Source organism: Hypomesus nipponensis, chromosome 24 (assembly GCF_054491055.1).
Source record: "Hypomesus nipponensis isolate SF chromosome 24, ASM5449105v1, whole genome shotgun sequence".
In the NCBI taxonomy this organism is placed as follows: domain Eukaryota; kingdom Metazoa; phylum Chordata; class Actinopteri; order Osmeriformes; family Osmeridae; genus Hypomesus; species Hypomesus nipponensis.
Window position 1 is genome coordinate 3032156 of NC_140384.1, and position 16086 is coordinate 3048241.

At 45.0% G+C, this 16086-nt stretch overlaps 1 protein-coding gene across 4 annotated transcripts in view; it reads left to right on the forward strand.

The window, feature by feature from the left end:
• Nucleotides 1–16086, forward strand: part of ipo11 (importin 11) — an 86948-nt gene that overhangs the window by 10644 nt on the left and 60218 nt on the right. For all 4 annotated transcript variants that reach the window (XR_014742239.1, XR_014742240.1, XM_084690193.1 and 1 more), the window contains exons 6-14: nucleotides 1898–2036; nucleotides 3894–3952; nucleotides 9456–9504; nucleotides 10462–10532; nucleotides 10974–11166; nucleotides 11721–11873; nucleotides 12572–12615; nucleotides 13906–13996; nucleotides 14415–14462. Coding sequence is in view for 2 of the 4 variants with exons in the window: in XM_084690193.1 (XP_084546319.1) it covers nucleotides 1898–2036; nucleotides 3894–3952; nucleotides 9456–9504; nucleotides 10462–10532; nucleotides 10974–11166; nucleotides 11721–11873; nucleotides 12572–12615; nucleotides 13906–13996; nucleotides 14415–14462 (847 nt within the window). In the remaining 2 variants the exon portion in view is untranslated. The remainder of the gene's footprint in view (nucleotides 1–1897; nucleotides 2037–3893; nucleotides 3953–9455; nucleotides 9505–10461; nucleotides 10533–10973; nucleotides 11167–11720; nucleotides 11874–12571; nucleotides 12616–13905; nucleotides 13997–14414; nucleotides 14463–16086) is intronic.

Sequence of the window (16086 nt, forward strand, 5' to 3'; positions counted from 1 at the left end):
AGGAGAAATGGATGTCTTTCATATCCGAGTCATTTTTTATCAGACAGACCTGCCTTCACTCAAATGCAGGGATAACACAAGCCCATTCTGTCCCCTCTTTCATTCTCAATCCCAGTTTTGCATTTCTCCCTCGTCCGTTGCTTAAATTCCTCTCTTTTCCCGCAATTTCTATTTGAATCTGTCAAAGGCGGTTTGTGGGGATAGGATGATACGAGGTGTCAAAGAGACCCGGCACTTTTCCCCTTTGCATGACTATGTTCCAGCGAATGGTCAGAGAGGAATAGAAAGGAGCCCACCTTGACAAACAGCCAGGATATCTGGAGAAAACGCACCCTTTTAACCTAGCACAAAGCATACACGCACGCACTCAAACACAAACATGACTTTCCTTGGTGCCTTTGTATTTTGTACAACTGAAGAAAGTGGAAATGCCTTCAATGATGAGTTGCTTTTAAATCCTGTCATGTTTTATCCATCAAGAACTACAAATGGCGACAATCTCAAAGAATTATAAAAAAAAGTTTCACTGGGTTAAGTCATTTTAACTTTCCGCAGTTAACATCAGGGCTGCGTTCATTGCGTAAATGATTTTGCTTGTGCTGACACAGTGTTTGTGTTGTTCCCCTAGAGGTCTGATCACTTATTATAGCCTATAGTATAGGCAGTAATGGGCGAAGATGCTAACCCCAAAGAATGGATGGCGCTCATAGGAATTATGCTAATGAAGCAATCAAATCTGGTAACTGAAGAAGAATTGAGTCTGTTATTTATCGCATGTCCACAAAGCACACTGGAAAAGCTTGTCTGATAAATTGAGTGTCACATCGTGTATAATGTGTCAATTTTCTATGCCTCGAGCATTGCATTTTGAAAAAGGAGTACAAAGAGCCCATATAATGTTACTGCAGCTGTCCCATTCTGAATGGTAAATAGCAGTGACATTTCAAAGATGGACGAGAAGGAAGATCCTTGTTTGAATTGTAGAAGTGTCGTCTGCCAGATAAACAGGCACTTGAGGCAGACACAAGATGACTGGAGAAGACTCAAAAGATGGAGGACCAAGGTGTCTCTTTAGGATTTGTATGAGTGTCAGTGAATCATGTTATTTTAAGTACGTACCTAACTTTGCACACTCTGCCCTGCTGTGTCTATCTATCTGGATTTGGCATATAGGCCCTGGGGCAAAAGGGAGTGTCGGTTAACGGATAAGGACCAAGATGACGTTTGACGAATGGCTAGATGGGTAGAGTTCCCGAGAACATAACTGAGGGCTACATCAAATCCTGCCTGGTCGTCATTGACTGATTTCCACTGACTTTGTCCTCTCGATGGTGCCCTTTCTTCCCAGGGCTGTGGTGTAGTGGCAACTAAAAGATGCGGGAACACTCTTAAAGCTAATTTAAGGAAGAAGGAGTTGAACAGTCTGTCCGTGTTCCAACTCCATTGGATGGATACAGGTTTAAGATAGAACGGTCCAGCACTTAAGGCTATTTTTCTTCAAAATAACGTGCCATTTTACAGCAAAGTGATGGTCTCACGTAGCAACAATGTTGGCCTAATGCAGACGTTTTGGCTCTTGTATTTCTAAGTGAAAGCCCCAAATGTTCTGCCAAAAGTCCACTGGATGTATAATGGTTTTGTTGTTCCTCCATTAAGGACGGTAGCTATTTGGAAAAGCAGCTGTTCAGTTTATTAGGGCCCAGGCAGATGTAATGGGGAGGCGAACAGACAACAGGTTTGGCCAAATGACACGCCCGTCAGACCAACATCCCCCTTCTCCTGTGCATGACTGTGTGCGAATAGGTTTAGTGCACGCGTGATGCCGTTTATGTCTGTGTGCTTTTTGCATGTTCGTGAATATGTGCCGACGGTGATCTGGGTTCCTCCTTTGTTACAGCTGGCGTCGGGTATCTACAGCTTCGCCTGCTCGCTATGGAGCCACCACACTGACTGCTTCCTGCAGCACGTCTACGCCACGCCCCGGGACGAGGCGGCCGCACTGGGCTCCCTGGAGAGGACGCTGCTGTCACTGAAAGGTGCCCGTCCACACCTGTTGACTAGTGGTGCAGTGGAGCGCAAAACTCGATCCGAACCGCAGTTTTTACTCACGGGTCATTTTGACTCACGGATCGGAACATATTTTGGATCAGCAAAAAATGAGACAAATAGAACTGCTCTTCACTTATTTGAATTGTATTATTGGCATCTGTGTGTAGTCTTATCTTTTCACTGTAACTCTGTATTGAGATTTAGGGAATTATTACTTAAAAAAGTAACACTGGCTGTAAAACTATTTCACACTATTGTGGTTAAACTTTGCAAGAAGTCCGCAGTTCACATGCATGCCGAAGCGCGGGGGCTGATCCTTACAGGTCACGGATCAACTACGGTCCATTACGTTACTGTTGACCTGAGGACTGACACCTATTCTAGCGTTGAGTCCTAGTCCTGTAACCAATTATTTTTAAGAACTGGTGAGATTTACGACCTTGGATCTACTTGATTTAATGACCCTCGTGCTGTATGACCGACTACAGGAACTCCATATGCAAAATATCCAGGGGATTAAAAACACTAACTATTTCACAGTGCAGAAAATAAGATCCCAAAGTTAATGCCAATTCTGGTAGTCACTTTATACTAAAGATGGTAAGATTCAGCAATACACCAGTGTACTGCCATACAAGTTCACAATGTGATTGCTTAATTAAAGTAGGTGTGCACGAATACAATCTGGAATAAACCCGAGGTGCATCGTTTCTAACGTCTTTGCGTCAGTAAAATCCAATGTATTTATATATAATTCTTAGTCTTCCTATGTCTTTATTATGTAGAATTGTGACCAAAAGGTTGCAACCAATAATTGACTGATTCCTCATCTCTAAATCGTTTCTCAAATTCTCGAGAATATGAGATTACAGATTATCATGGAGGACGAGGAGCTACACGTTCCACCATATTGCTGCAAATCAAATGTTTGGCAACACTTCACATTTGCCAAGAGAGACAGACAATTTGACAGGACGCATGCAATTAGCTAAATATGCCGTGCTGTTATAAAGTACACAGGAAGCGCAATTAACATAAATACTAGGTTATTTTTGTATTATTCATATAAAAACTGCACCACTGCTTTCTGATCACAACTGAGTCAGCCTACCTTCTGAAAGTGTACAGCACATCCGTCTAGTGGCAGTAGTTACGGCATATTGCACTTCTGCTTTAGAACCATAAATCAAATTAAAACAGCAGTGCCATTTGTCCATATTGAATTGTCCAGCATCATGTTATTTTGAATCGCAGTGTCTTGAGTCAAATCATGTTAAATTGCACTGCATCAGTCTGGGGTTATAGCCTGTGTGGAAAAGAAGTCAAAGAAATTCAGTTTGAAACAAAGTACAAAACACTAACTGTCACTGAGCAGGGTCTTCTATGTGGTCCTGGGTTTACTGATTAGCTCTGAGCTATTTGCTGAATTCATCCTCTTGAAGCTGGATATCAACAAAATGAAGTTGAGGGATATTTGAATGAATCAAAGTTTCTTTTATTGTAACCTAACAAAGGAGTTTGTACACAATCAAAACATTCTGAGGGTTACACAAGTGTACAGTGCTTGTTATCAGGTCTTTCAATTTTGCCTCCTGTTTTATTGCTATCTATGTTGACCTTCCATTTCTACATCCCCTGGAATAGGTGTTTTTTTTGTAGACAATCAACTTCTCAGCCCCCGTTAACAACACCGCATACACATTTGTTCATTCATATATTTGTAGGAGATTCCCATGCACACATGCACAATGAACATAATATACACAAATTACATCCACTCATGCACAAATACTGTACATCTAAATGGATTAACATACATTTTGTGTATGTCTTCCTCCTGACAGTTCTCCGGAAGCTCACAGTCCATGGATTCCAGGAGCCCCAGCAGAACTTGGAAGTGATGGTAAGTATTAAGAATCAATATGGAGTCATTTCAGAAAGGTCACAAATCATCACAGTGTGATTATTTACAGTTACTGACTCTGCTGGAGCCATATAGTGATATAGGTCAAATATATTTTCCATCAAGCCACCAGCTGGCCTTCCTGGAATATCTTGATACATCACATTATGGTTTTGCATGACAGTGTATATAGCTGTACAATTTTGCATTGGTTTCAAATGTAATACATTTATTTTTTATTAGAAATTATATCAGCCTAACAATTTGTGATTTGTGAGGACTTTGTCAGAATTTGTATACTTGGTAGTTTCCCCTTTTGCTTTAATGATAGCGTGTACTCGAGCTGGCATGAACTCCACAACTTTGTGCAAAACCTGATGATCCCAGCATGATTTGACAATTCTCCAAACAGCTTCTTGTGATGTCACAGAATGCTCAGCTATCTCAGTCTTTAATTCACCCATTAAACATTCAATGTGGTGGGGATTTCATTAGGGTAGTCATCTGTTGAGGGAACAGTACAGGTCGTTTGAAAGAACTCCTTGTTCTCTTTTCAGAAACATTAAATTGAAAATGTCAAGGGCGAGAGGGAGAGAGCACAGTATTTTCAGTATGTGTTTCAGCATGTAACTCCACACCTGCTCAGTCTCATAAAATGTTCCCCAGATAAAAATTCACTTAGTACATTTTAGTTCTTCAAATAAAAACTATATGCAGTATGGACCTTCTCAAAACGCCTTAAGTTAAGATTTTTCTTAATGTCCGATGCGAGGTTTCCTTGCAACAAAATTGATTACGCAAAAAACCCATAAGTTGCTTCTGCAAAGCATCTCACTCCCATGTTACAACGTTGGATAAAGACGCTACTGTAGCTGTCGATCTCCTCACTTTTGTCGACTGAAAACCAACTGCTTGTCATAAATAAGAATGTATACCGTATGCAACCCTACTATATAGCTAGTGCTGAAGTTAGCTAATTATCTAGCTAATATTATTACCTGCGGCTTTGACAACGTAACCTTTTTCAGCATTTGAAGAGAAACTTGGCTTATCGTGCAACATTAAGCATGATAAAACACATTATTTTCCCAATAATACAACTTAACCTTTTTCCTTTTTTTTTTTCTTTCTTTTTTTTTTTTTTTTCTTTCTTACATTTTTATGCTAGTTGAGGTTATCTCTAGCGCTAGAAGAAGCAAACAAACAGTCTTCATAGAAACTGTCAAATTTTACTGGTAAAATCTTTTTCATGCAGTTAAGTTTTTCCTTATATGAGGAAACCTGTTAAAGGATTCTGTGCAACACCCTTAAGTCCCTCAGCAAAGGAGAAATTAAGCATAAAGAGTCATACTTAGAAGAAAACTTAGGAGAAACTTAGGAGAAAAGGCGGCAGTGTATATTTTGACCCTTGGATGATGTGGTTTATGTCCGCCGGTCCTCTGAGTCACCAAAGTCATTAATTGCCTCTCTGTCACCTCTTAATGCTCTCTAAAAGAAATAAAAGGACACTGATGTGTAGGGGCTTTACCAGTCATATGAAAGATTCATTAGGGCCTTGTTTGACTGTAATTATGACACACATTTTATGGCTGGCAGATTGAAAAATGTGGTTAGCTTGTGTTTTGCAAATCAACAGTAAAATGGGTCACTGTTAATATTTAATAGGTGAAAAACGTCTGCTTCTCAAATCTGCCTGTGGATTTATAAAACCTCCATCAGTTAACTGCAGACTGGAGTGGCCCTTACACTGCTTCATCTCTCCCCTTTAACATTGCAGATCAATGAGAGAATATGTAACACCAAGAGCAGAGGGACAAGCATGTAAACAATGAATGGCCAAAAGTTTGTGGACACTTGCTCAGTTTTTAGACACCTGATTTTTAAACATCTCATTCCACAATCATGGGCATTAACTGCCTCCACTATTTTACAAAGGTTTTCCAATAAATGTTGCAACATTGAGGCAGGATTTTCTTCTTTTCAGCTAAAAGAGCCTTAGTAAAGTTGGACACCTGATGTTGGGAGGGCAAGTCTGACATCAGTTGGCATTCAAATTGATTCAGTTTGTTTCACCTCAACAAATAATTTCTTCACGTAAACCCACAAATCATCTCCAGACAAACTATTCTTATGATGATGTTGCACCTAGAGGGATTTTAAAAATATGTAGACAGGGTTGCGACCAAAGACAGACGATGTTTATGGTCTGCACAAATTTGAAGGTGTCTTACTGTGTTTTTTTGCCATATCTATATCTATACACACTCAGTGAACCTAGTGGTAAATATTTTACAAAGTGTATTATCTAGATCTTATACTAAGAATATCATATCAATCTAATATTTTATTCTTGAAATCTTAAATTGTTTAAGGAAAGCAATATAGGTGAGTCGGATATGTGTAAAATATGTTGGTATAATTGATTCGATGTTAACTTAACTGGAGCTTGTGACCTAAACTATAGCCTTTTCACAGTTTGGTTAGAGTCATTACTGCACAACCACATTTTAACACTATTTTCACGTTGTGCACGAATGCCCATAAATATCAATACAAAGATTAGCTTCTAAGTGATGGTAAGCCTAAAAAACTTTAGTTGTGAGTTGCAGTTTTTGAAAGTTGTCACGCAAGCAAGTCCTCATTTAGATGATGTCTAGCAAAGCAACGGAAATCCAAAGCAAATCCAATCCCTGTAGTATAGAGCTCCTGGCCTGGGGAGGAGCTGTGTTTGCAGACCAGTCTGTGCCCATCACCACTCCCCCTGTGGCGACTCCTCCATAGAGGGTAGCAGAGCCACAACCTCCAGCTACTATTTGGACGGGGCAAAGTAAAAGAGGAAGGTTTGACTGACGGCGGGTACAACGGTGGGGTTCTTGAGTTTAAAGAGAGCCCTGCACATCCACATCCGTAAACGTGTATATTCACACACAACAACATTTACTAAACTGTAGTGAAAATAAGGTATCCCTTTTTATTTGTTAGCCAGCCAGAACTAACATCTGAACGTGCTGTGCTGACAGACAACGTTGGCATAATAGTTTGAATCAGCTTCTTTCATAGCGTTTAATTTATGGATGAAACAAACTACTACAGACAACACATACGCTAACATTTGCAAGTTAGCATACAGCCCCTTTACCTCTTATAAATGACATGTTCAGCTTTTAAAATCTAGCATGTACCCTCAATTGAAGGCATGTTTACCAACCTATGATATAGAACAGAGGACATGGTAAGGACACTAAGCATGCAATGCATGGCTTTCGCTTTTATCCAGAGAGTATCCTCCGTAGTCTCATCCAATCTATATCCTCCTTAGTTTTGCATAAAGTTCTTTTCATGCAACTTGTGTGACTTAAATTAGCTAATTGTCATTCGCATTCACATTCACTGCATGTCTTTGGGTTCTGAGCAATACACTTGACGATTTTAAACTTCACATAGTGCCAGGATATTGAGATAATTGAGCCACAAAAACAGAAAGACAGAGATTCCTGGAATCATACTTGGACATCATAGCTTGCGTTGCTTGACTGTGTTACAATCAATTGGAACAAGCAGTTGATAACTGCATGGCAAATAAGCCACGGCTAGACTCAATGGGAAAGCTACAATGTAGGTAATTGTTTCCTAGCCATTGTCAGTCAGGGTTTTCCTTTGCCAAAAATGGCAGCAACATTGGCAAACAATTCATACTACCTGTTCTGAGGGTTCAATTAACGTCACACTCAAAAGCCTGGACAATTACAAACTCCCAGTGTCATTAACATCCAATCAAATATGGCTTTCAAGTCTCATTCTAGGGGTGTCTGTCAACCTTGGAGGTGACCGGGAGCCAATTAGCCATGGGCATTAAGGAAGTTTAACAGGTCATAAGATGTGACTCACCATGTCATGTAAATTGACTAACCACAGAGATGAGTGATTCTGAGATATGAGAGCACATTCATTAGTCATGACATTTATATGGGTGGAAAAGCCCTTAGATCTGCTGGGAATTGAGAGGTTGACTGCTTGGGAATGGGTGTACGGTGAATAGGTTATTATCTATTTAGACAAGCGCTCCACATGCAGCACTTCAATCAAGCTTTATGATTGGATGGGATCAATTACTATAATACAAATCCATTTTGGCCAAGCCATAATGTTGTGAGCAGTATTCATCTCAGCCCCAAAGTTATGCCTGCTTTTAGTTGAACTAAAAGAACCTGTCAAAGTTGTCTCCCCTAGCAGAGTTGCGAGACCCCAGCTATGGTATGCTAGCATTTAGCTCTCAGATCCACAGCTCTGAACGGCACCAAGCACTCGTTGTTAGCATCTCCCTGGTTGTAGTATTTGCCGTGTTGCCATCACAACAGCCTTGGGCCTGGTAATAATTTGGCTCGCTTGTTTGGAAAGTCGTCTGTCCCACAGAGGCTAAACAGACACGCGCACAAGACGGAGAGTGAAGGGAAACTTGTTATGCTTTTTGAGTTTACGAGAATTTCTAAACCTCTCTCCCTTTCTTGCTCTTTCTCTTTTTCTCTTCCTTGCCCACTGTATTTTGAGATTAATCCAGGTCTGACAGTTTTATAGCGAAGGGGATACACGGAAAGACTTTGCCGCTCAGAATGTGTCTGCTGGTCTGACATTATCTGAAGGGAACTCGAGCAAAAAGCCTGTTGATGTGGTCTGGACAGAAAGGTATAGGTTGAGTTATGGTATACTATAGGTTATTTTAGATGAAGGTTACTGTTGGGTCCTGTGTCATTGCTAGGTTATTTAGTCTAGAAGGCTATGCCTTCCAGTGACAGTGGTTCACACAGGGCATCTTTTTCAGGAAAGATATGAACCATGCTTTCATTTGTATGTGACAGCTTCATGTTTCCGACTGGCCATTTGTGTGTGTGTGTGTGTGTGTGTGTGTGTGTGCCTATGTGATGAGTCAGTAATTCCCCTAGCCTCTAGCTGTACACAAATACACACACGCATAGCTAACGGAGGCAAGACGACACTCATTAACTTTCCCCAGAATGCGCTTTTTCCGCGGTGACCTCTCTTGTCCCCTCCTCACCCCCCACAAACTCCCAAACTCCAGTTACTTCAGAGACGTAGCAAATCTCTCTTTAGATTTCACCTCTCCTTGCCCCCCCCACCTTTCTCCTCTCATTGACCATACCCTTCATCATGCTCTCCTCTTCCCCCTTCTTCCCCCCTTCGCTCTCTTTCTACTCTTCCCTTCTCTGCTCCCCGCTCCATTAAGGTGCTTATCTTCCAGCATGTTCTCAGTGTGTGTCTCAGGGGCTGAACACAGGGACTCCATCACTCACCTGCTAATTACCCCCCCACACCACACACACGCGCACACACACACACACACACACACCCTTTCCCTTAGTAGCACAACTGCCACCGTTTAAACTGATGAGGCAATCATGAGTGATGTGACCACTAAGATGTCAAGCAGATTACATTACTCTCCTCCTCTTTGCCTGTCACCCATTCCACCACTCTCTGTCTCCAGGGCTTTCTGAATGCAGTCTTTGAGAGGTTAAAACAGTTCCTGGAATGCTGTAAGTATTTCTCCTACGTTTCGTCCTCCTGTTAATGCTCTGCAATGATTGTGCTTGCCCTGCTGTCGATAATACATTGTTGCAGCAACCAGGAATGAATCGCTCCGCCTCAGGCCGTGGACAGAAATATAATTATGGCTATCATGCGCTGCTATCATCTTAATATGTCTTACCGTTCATGGGGCAATGAGCTGCGCTGAGCGAGTTGTGGGTGGGAAGATAGGGCCGCTTGGTATTTTGGACGGGATTGATAGCAAATACTTCCAATGTACCGGCGGTGGCGGCGAGTAGAAGAGATGGACCCGCGTGGCCGTAGATAAGGTCAGCGAAATAAGCCGCCTGCCGTTTCAGGGCCAGGCTATTTTGAGCTTTTTCTGTTTCCCAGCCTTTGGGTCACCCGTCAGTTTGAAATGCCCTATTATTATCTGCCGGTCTCTTCCTGCAATCGACAGGCTTTCTCTTTCTCTCTCAGCCTGTCTGTCTTACTGCCTATTTGCATATTTGTCTCTGAATTTGTCGGTCTGGAGACAAAACCCTGGACCCCTCCTCAATCAAGGGGATATCAGTACCCATCCATCCACCATGAGACTCACAGTCCTCTCTTGGGGAGGGGATTTCAACCAGAACTGGACTGCGTCCAGGGTCTAACTATAAACTCCAGGGGACGTTTTAATTGGTCCCAGCATCTGCCAATGTTTTTATAGAGCTGAACATTAGAGCCGAAGGGAGATGTGCTGAGTGCGTTATTAGAGAGACGAATGGAGTTCATTGTAAGTGTGTTTGGGTGTAATATAAAGCTGGACCGAGTATGGAACAGGAGGGTGATGGATGCTTATATAAAGTGTGGTGTTTGGAATGCCAATTGTCAAACCCTAATGCCCTCAACTGCCTGCGCTCCATCTCAGGCATCTCATGGATCTGTTAACATTGTATTGTATTGTTTCCCCCCCTTCCCAGGTCGACACTTGGGTCCAGATAGCTCATGCAGAGAGAAGCTGGAGAAGACCATCATCCTCTACACTAAGGTGGTAAGTAGAGCCGCTAGGTGTTCCACCCTCCCCTACGGTGGGGAGGGAATGCCCTGTTCTGTAACCAGGATGAGACTGTTAGCCATCTTTTTAGCCAGTGTTTCCAGGTTACAAAGCCTGTTTCAGGTGCTGCAGCCATTCTGTATGAGGCTCGGGTTTTCAGTGTCTGGCAGTGTTTATACGGGGACTCGGGTACACAGGAGGAGAGGAGGTCATGCCTCTTGAACGATTTATTTGGGCAGGCCAAGTTGGCAATATGGAAGACACTGAAGAGTAGGGTCACTTGATGCAATGGCATGGTTGTGGGCCTGGTCACGGTTACATGTCTAAAAGTCTTTTTCTCTCTCTCTGTCTCTCTGTCTCTCTGTCTCTCTGTCTCTCTGTCTCTCTGTCTCTCTCTCTCTCTCTCTCTCTCTCTCTCTCTCTCTCCCTCCGCCGTAGCTGCTGGACTTTCTGGAGTGCCACCCGTGCTCGTTCATCCCCCTCATCCAGCGCTCGCTGGAGTTTGCCGTCAGCTACGTGTTCACGCCCGTGGGCGAGGGTGTGGCCTTCGAGCGCTTCACGGTCCAATGCATGAACCTTATGAAGATGATCGTGAAGAACGACGCCTACAAGCCAGCCAAGAACATAGAGGGTGTGGTGTGGTGGGGTGGGTGGGTGGGTGGGGGAGAGAGAGAAAGATGAGACGAGACGAAAAACACGCTTGAAGAAAGTGAGGGAACTCTAATGCAGTCACCAAAAATCCCTTTAGGAAAGTCACGGTGAAAAGTTTGGTTTGATTTGACACAGTCACAGTTTTCCATGGGAAGCTTTCGTCAACATTTCCCTCCGAACACACACACACACACACACACACACACACACACACAGAGTTTTATCAAGGCCCTCAGAGGCCTGTGGTTTCTTGTTAAATGTGCCTGATGGAATCTTTGTTCACCAAGCCAGCATTTTGGGGAGCTGTATATTCCTCTCTCTCGCTCTCGCTCTCTCTCCGCTCTCTCTCTGTTCTCTCTCTCTCCAGTCTCTCTCTCACTTTCTTTGTTTTGCTTTCTCACTTTTGAAAGTAGCACTGAAATTGGCAACTGTCTGAAACAAAGTACACAACAGCCATCTCACTTTTTAAAAGATATCTCTCCCTTTCCCTCTCTCTGTCTGACGATCTGTGTGGCCTGTCTATCTGTGTTCCAGACAGTAAAGCAGACAGTCTTGAGGCTCATAAGATCAAGACGGCTTTCTTTACGCACGCCACCCTGACCGAAATTGGACGTCGCCTGGTCTCCCACTACTTCCTGCTGACCGGGGAGGAAGTGGCCATGTGGGAGGAGGACCCGGAGAGCTTCGGTACGGTCGGGAAACACACACATACACGTACATATACGCCCCCGCACACACACGTACGTACACACTTATCTATATACCACACACACTCGCGCGCACACACCTTCACAGAGTCTGTTAAGATCCATTTAGTAGGTTCCATTTGGTGACAACGGGATTCTGACCCCTGGTCACCAAGCCAGTGACCAGGGGATTCTGACCCCTGACGACTGTCACTGGCTTGGTGACCAGGGGATTCTGACCCCTGGTCACCAAGCCAGTGACAGTCGTGGGCTCCCCGCTCCGCACCAGATCACTCCTAAGTTACGGGACATGGCTAACATGGCTAATGGCTCATATTTGCAGTGCCTATGTTCTCTATTGGGAACAGAGCAGTATGTCATCTTGAAGTTTCAAGTGCATTGGTGTGTGTGTGTGTTTGCCTTTGTGTGCTTTGAAATCATCTGAGATTCTGCCGGGAGCTTGCTGGTTATTGGTTGTGTGAATCTCCAGAATGACTCCATGGCTGTGACTTGTTACATCCCTGTGTGGTTCTCTGTCATTGAATTGTAATGTGAGGAGTCAAGTGTAAGCATCCTGTAATGCGTTTTTAAATGAATCACTATCCTGTCACAGGAGCAGCGACATTGACAAATGTGTTGTCTAAGTTTATTCTTTTTTTTTTGTCTTTTTTTTTGTCCTTTTCTCTACTTTTTTCTAAGCTGTTGAAGAGACGGGGGGGGACTCTTGGAAGTACAGTCTGAGGGTGAGTTCACTTTTGTTGTTCTCTCTTGTTCTTTTTAAAACAGTTCTCGCTTGCTTGCTCGCTCTCTCCCACACGCACCAACCCTCTCACTCTGTGTGTATGCCTCAAACAGAGCTCGGTGATCTATGTTCTCAGTTGAACGTGGCACGCACCATTGCCTCTCCCGCATCAGGCTGTTTACAACAGCAACCGCACACAGCGCGACTGCCGTTCCGCTGAAGTTACGGCGAGAAAACATCCCGATAAATGTAACTGTCGCCAAGAGGAACTGCTCTCTCTGTTCCCCGAAGGCAAACAACACTGAATCTGTGAAACGGCTTTTCTTTTTTTTTTTACTATAATAGCTCAGAAACTGTCTCAAGGATAAATCCACCAGCTGCATGTGATAGCTGGCCACCGTAGCTAGCTCGAGGCTATTTCCTCTAAATGATTGTTAACGTTTTGGAAAGATGTTTGCAGCTGCCCTACAGGGCACGAGTATCCCCTTGCGAAAAGACAACCGGATTCGAACACAATAAATTGATGTCCTCTTTGTTGAAAGGGATTGGAATTGTTTAGTGTAGTCAGGCTGCCTACACTGTAATCAGGTCGCGCAAAAGTCCTTTGTAGGCAATTTGTGTGTGGACCGTTTGTCTTGAAAGCGCTCGGTCACACCCCCTAAATCCCTATGGACAAATAACATGGATCTGATGGGAGTGCAACAGCCCCCCCTTGACCCGTGGGTTTGGGACGGCCAAATGAACTGGCAGTGTTGTTTTGAAACCGCTCTCTGTGGTGTCGCTCGCGGTCTCTCTCCCCGCTTCTCTCTCTCTCTGTTGAAATGTTTTCCTCCCTTTTTTTTTTCTTTTTCTTGTCTTAATCTCCCCCCTATCTCTCTCTATCTGTGTGTGTGTGTGTGTGTGTGTGCGCGCATTTATCTTCTGTTGATTGTCGGCCCGCCTGTCCTGGTGACCTTTTCATTTCACCCATATTGGCCTCTGATTATGGCCGACGCCGTCCCCCCTGTCTGTTGTTAGGCGTAGGGTGGCCATACTCCCTCCAGGTCAGAGACCCGTCAGCTCCTATTCAGCCCGATTTAATGAAGCCCAGACGGGATTCGTAACGACGCCTTTCGAAAACCCCACGTCCCTGCTTGCAGCCGCACGCACGCAAGCCCCCGCGCGCCGTCCTCCAGCGCCACCTGCCCGGCCGTCCCTGTGTAGCGTGTCGATGGTGGTGTCGGTGGACGGGACGTGAGGCGTGGTCGACCCTCTGTTGATGTGACGTCCCCGTGCTTTTGTTTCTCGCCAGCCGTGCACCGAAGTATTGTTCCTGGACATCTTCCACAACTACAGCCAGACACTGACCCCTGTTTTGCTGGAGATGGTGCAGAACCTACAAGGTCGGTCATTACACACACACACACACACACACAGACACACAGAAACACACTCACACAGCCTGTCTGTTCTGGGTCATCCAGGGAAATGAGATCTGTCGGAGCGCGGCCGGCAACCGATTGGATAATTCAATGTTGGCTGAGAAGACAACATCGATTGGAAAGCCAAAAAGTGTTTTTAACAATAGACTTCCTTGGGAGAAGGGTTGTCAAAGGCTCGTGCTTGCCACACATGATATTTCTATGTGACAGGTGAAAAGATGAAGCTGTCAGTGTCTGCGAGTCGTTCACTCAGTCATTTTTTCCCAAAATCAAAACCTATATTAGAAGGTCTTCGTTGGAATGACAGGCCTGAGTATGCAGCTTCATTGGAGTAACCTGTCAGTGCGTGACTGTGTGCGTTCTGTGTTTTGCACTGTAGGACCCACGAATGTGGAGGACCCTGTCCAATTACTGATGAAGGATGCAGGTGAGCACGCTCAGAGAGAACTTGCGAGGGTATGTGGGCTGTGATGGCAGGAAAGCGCCGGAATGCATCCGTTGGCATTGTCAAAGCGCTGACTCGTGTTGCAATGTGCCCGGCCAGATGGATCCTCCCCCTCCTACAGCGACAGTCCCCCGTTAGTCCGTTTGAAAGGGAGGGACGTCGTTGTTGTTCTCTCTCCCCCCCCCCCCCCCCCCCTCACCCCCCTCTGATTATACCCCAGAGGAGTTCTTCGTCTGTCGTTTCTCTGTCACCCTGTCATTGCGGCTCCCGCCACCTCTGTTTCCGTCCCTCTCTCTCGCCCTCGCCCCCCTCTCTTCCCCTCTCCCTCTCTCTACCCTTCTCCCTCCCTCTCTGTCCCCCCCTTTCACCACTCTTGATTTAACTTTTGAGGAGCTTTTCACCTCTCCCTTTCTGCCCCCCCCCCCCCCCCCCCCCCCCCCCCCCCCCCGTCCTTGTCCTTGTCTCTCACCACTCCTTCTCCTTTGTCTCTCCCTCCGTTCCCCTCCTCCTCGGGCTCTCTTTTTTTCTTTTCATCTTCTAACCGTCGGTTGTTTCCTCCCCCGGGTTTGCAGGGAGTCGTGGCGGTGGTGGAGGTCTTCCTCCCGTCTCTCCCATCTGTGTGAGGGTGCAGGGCGCTCGCCCCGTCTCTCCCTCCGCAGGGCTCTCCCTCGACGCTCGTTAGCACTCCACAGGCCCGGCCCGGCTGTCGCTAATGGGATTGTTTGGCTGCCCTCCTCTCCTTGCTCTAGTCTTTCTCTGTCACTCGCTCAATCACTCTCTCGCTCGCTTTCTCTCTGCCTTTCTCTCTCTGTCTGTCTCTCTCACTCTCTCTCTCTCTCTCTGTCTGTCTCTCTGTCTGTTTCTCTGTCTGTCTCTCTCTCTCTCTCTCTCTCTCTCTCTCTCTCTCTCTCTGTGTCTCTCTCTCTCTATGTCTCTCTCTATGTCTCTCTCTATGTCTCTCTATCTATGTCTCTCTATCTATGTCTCTCTCTCTCTCTCTCTCTCTCTCTCTGTCTCTCTCTCTTTCTCTATGTCTCTCTCTCTCTGTCTCTCTCTCTCTGTCTCTCTCTCTGTCTCTCTCTCTATGTCTCTCTCTCTATGTCTCTCTCTCTATGTCTCTCTCTCTCTGTGTCTCTCTCTCTCTCTGTCTCTGTCTCTCTCTCGTCTGTCTCTCTCTCTCTTCCTTATCAGCCTCCTCCTCTCACTGATCAGTCTCACATCCTCGTCTTCTTCCTCGCCTTCTCCCTCTCCCGTCGCCACCTCGTCATCTGTCTGTCTGTGTTTGTCCGTCCCTCTGTCTGTGCTTCCCCAAAAGACCATGTCAGCCTCTGAAATGCCCGTCTTTTAATGCGCTGTGAAAACGGTAGCTAACCCCGAGAGTTTCCAGATCAACACTTGACCTGGCACGTGAGGTGATTGCCGCACTGGGTAAAACCGTAGCTCATCAGATAAGAACCGAGCTGGCTATGATGAACAGATAGGATTGAGTCATTAGCAACACCTGGTCGACTTCAAACTAGAGAGAGAGAGGGACGATTATCAGCTCTTCAGAGTGACTGGAATAACACTGGCGTTTCATCTCCTTCTTGTGTGTGTGTGTGTGTGT